A 1,835-nucleotide genomic window follows, 5' to 3' on the forward strand; every position below is an offset into this window, starting at 1 on the left:
AGAGCGGGAAGCAGAGCCATGCAGGAGCTTGTACTTAGCCAGCGTAGGATGCTGCAACCATTTGGTTTCACAGTGCAGTCTCATAAGTGCACTGTAAGTACCAAAGACTCTATTTTGTGCAGAATGAGGGAACTGTGGAGATGGGGAAAAGCCACTGGGTGGTATATGTGTGAGGATGACAGGGGCAGGAGGGGACAGGGGAGACAATTAAGCCTGGTGAAGAAATGCAGGGATTGCGGATGTGGGGTTACTGAGCCCCATCTTTCATTTACAGGAATGGAGTTGCCAAAGTGAATATCTTTTTTGAGGAGTGGAACTACAAGACCAATGGGGAGTCTCCAGCCTTCACGGTACACACTTTACTGCCATGTCCTCTCTAGCCGCCCATTCCCCCACTATGTCCCTCCATACTGGCAGGCATTTATTCCAGCAGCATTGCTGGCTATCGAGTCTCCTTTCCTGTGGTAGGGTGGGAGGAACCCCCCAGCACCACAGGGGCACCACTAGCAGGAGCAGGCAGGGAGGCAAAAGGCTCAAATGAGGGCTGTCCTCACTGCCCTTTCTCCGTCTCTTGCAGGTAGTGACTCTGCTGTCCCAGCTTGGGAACCAGTGGAGTCTCTGGTTTGGATCCTCTGTTCTGTCTGTGATGGAGCTTGCAGAGCTGATTCTGGATTTCGTCGCCATCACCTTTATCTTAGCCTTACGCTGGTTCCGATCCCGGCAGCAGCTCTCTCCACCGGGACCTCCTCCAAACAGTCACGATAACACTGCTTTCCAAGATGAGACACGAGGTCTCAGTGCTCCACACCGCTTCACTGTTGAGGCTGTCGTGACCATGCTGCCATCCTACAACAGCCTGGAACCACGTGGACCAAGCAGGGATGGTGAGGTGGGACACGAGTGAGGCAGCGGCTTATTCCACAGTTCAGATGGATAGCAGCTGGAGCAGAGGCTGCACACTTTCTCTGTAGGACCTGCATTTCCTTCTTTCTGGGGTTCTCTACCTGGACTATAGCAGAAGACTGCACTGTGGTTGGCTTGGGTTCATTGCTTTCACTACTGTAGGTGAATCCTTCCATCTCATAAAATACTATTGCTCTGGGGATCACCAGGGCTGAGAGTTGATCTAGTGTATGTATGGGGGAGATGTCCACTTGGTTTCCTTATGCTACTTGCATGTGCACACCTACACGTATGTGCGTGCTTTTCTTTTCCCTGCAACAAGGATGCTGCCACAGTTCTGGTCCGTCGTTAATTAAAGAGGTTTGGCAGGTGTGACTGGCTTCCTCTGTGGTACAACAATGGACAGGAATGGAGTCTCAGCTGGGTTACAAGTCTCTCTCACCAGGGCAGAGCTTTTTTAAGCTTTCCCTAAGGTTGGAAACTGGTTGCCCTTTCCTAGTTATTAATGTCCAGCTCAGATCCCAAGACCAAGCCACCCACCCTCTCCTCCCCCCGAGGAGAGGCTACTTGTATAGCACTGAGAGATGACAGCCACTGACATAATCTCAATCTATATTATGCGCAATACTCTGGAGAGGTGGTTGATGCTTGCTGTCACTCTCAGGGCAGGAGAAAACACCCCTGGCAGAATCCCTACTCCTGCGGGGGGGGTTGGACTAGATGACCTCTAGGGGTCCCTTCCAACCCAAAACATTCTATGATTCTATGATTTTTAAGCTGCCTGTGTGGCACTGGTAGATCTTAGCTGTACAGCAGTCTCCTTCCTTGTGATACACCATACACTGGTACGTTCAGCCGTTTGACCATTTGCCAGAGCATTTGGGATAAATTGATCTCCAGACAGGAGCTATGAAAACAAAGCAGCTATGCAC

General features: G+C 51.0%; 1 protein-coding gene across 1 annotated transcript in view; it reads left to right on the top strand.

Annotated features, from left to right (window-relative positions):
- SCNN1A (sodium channel epithelial 1 subunit alpha) overlaps window positions 1–1,588 on the top strand; it is a 7,490-nt gene extending 5,902 nt beyond the window's left edge. Inside the window, exons 11-12 of the mRNA XM_009639112.2 lie at window positions 275–350; window positions 578–1,588. Coding sequence (XP_009637407.1) covers window positions 275–350; window positions 578–904 — 403 coding nt within the window. The 3' untranslated portion in view covers window positions 905–1,588. The remainder of the gene's footprint in view (window positions 1–274; window positions 351–577) is intronic.
- The last annotated feature ends 247 nt before the right edge of the window (window positions 1,589–1,835 follow it).

This window comes from Egretta garzetta, unplaced genomic scaffold, assembly GCF_000687185.1.
Source record: "Egretta garzetta isolate BGI_Z169 unplaced genomic scaffold, ASM68718v1 scaffold85, whole genome shotgun sequence".
NCBI classification, from domain to species: domain Eukaryota; kingdom Metazoa; phylum Chordata; class Aves; order Pelecaniformes; family Ardeidae; genus Egretta; species Egretta garzetta.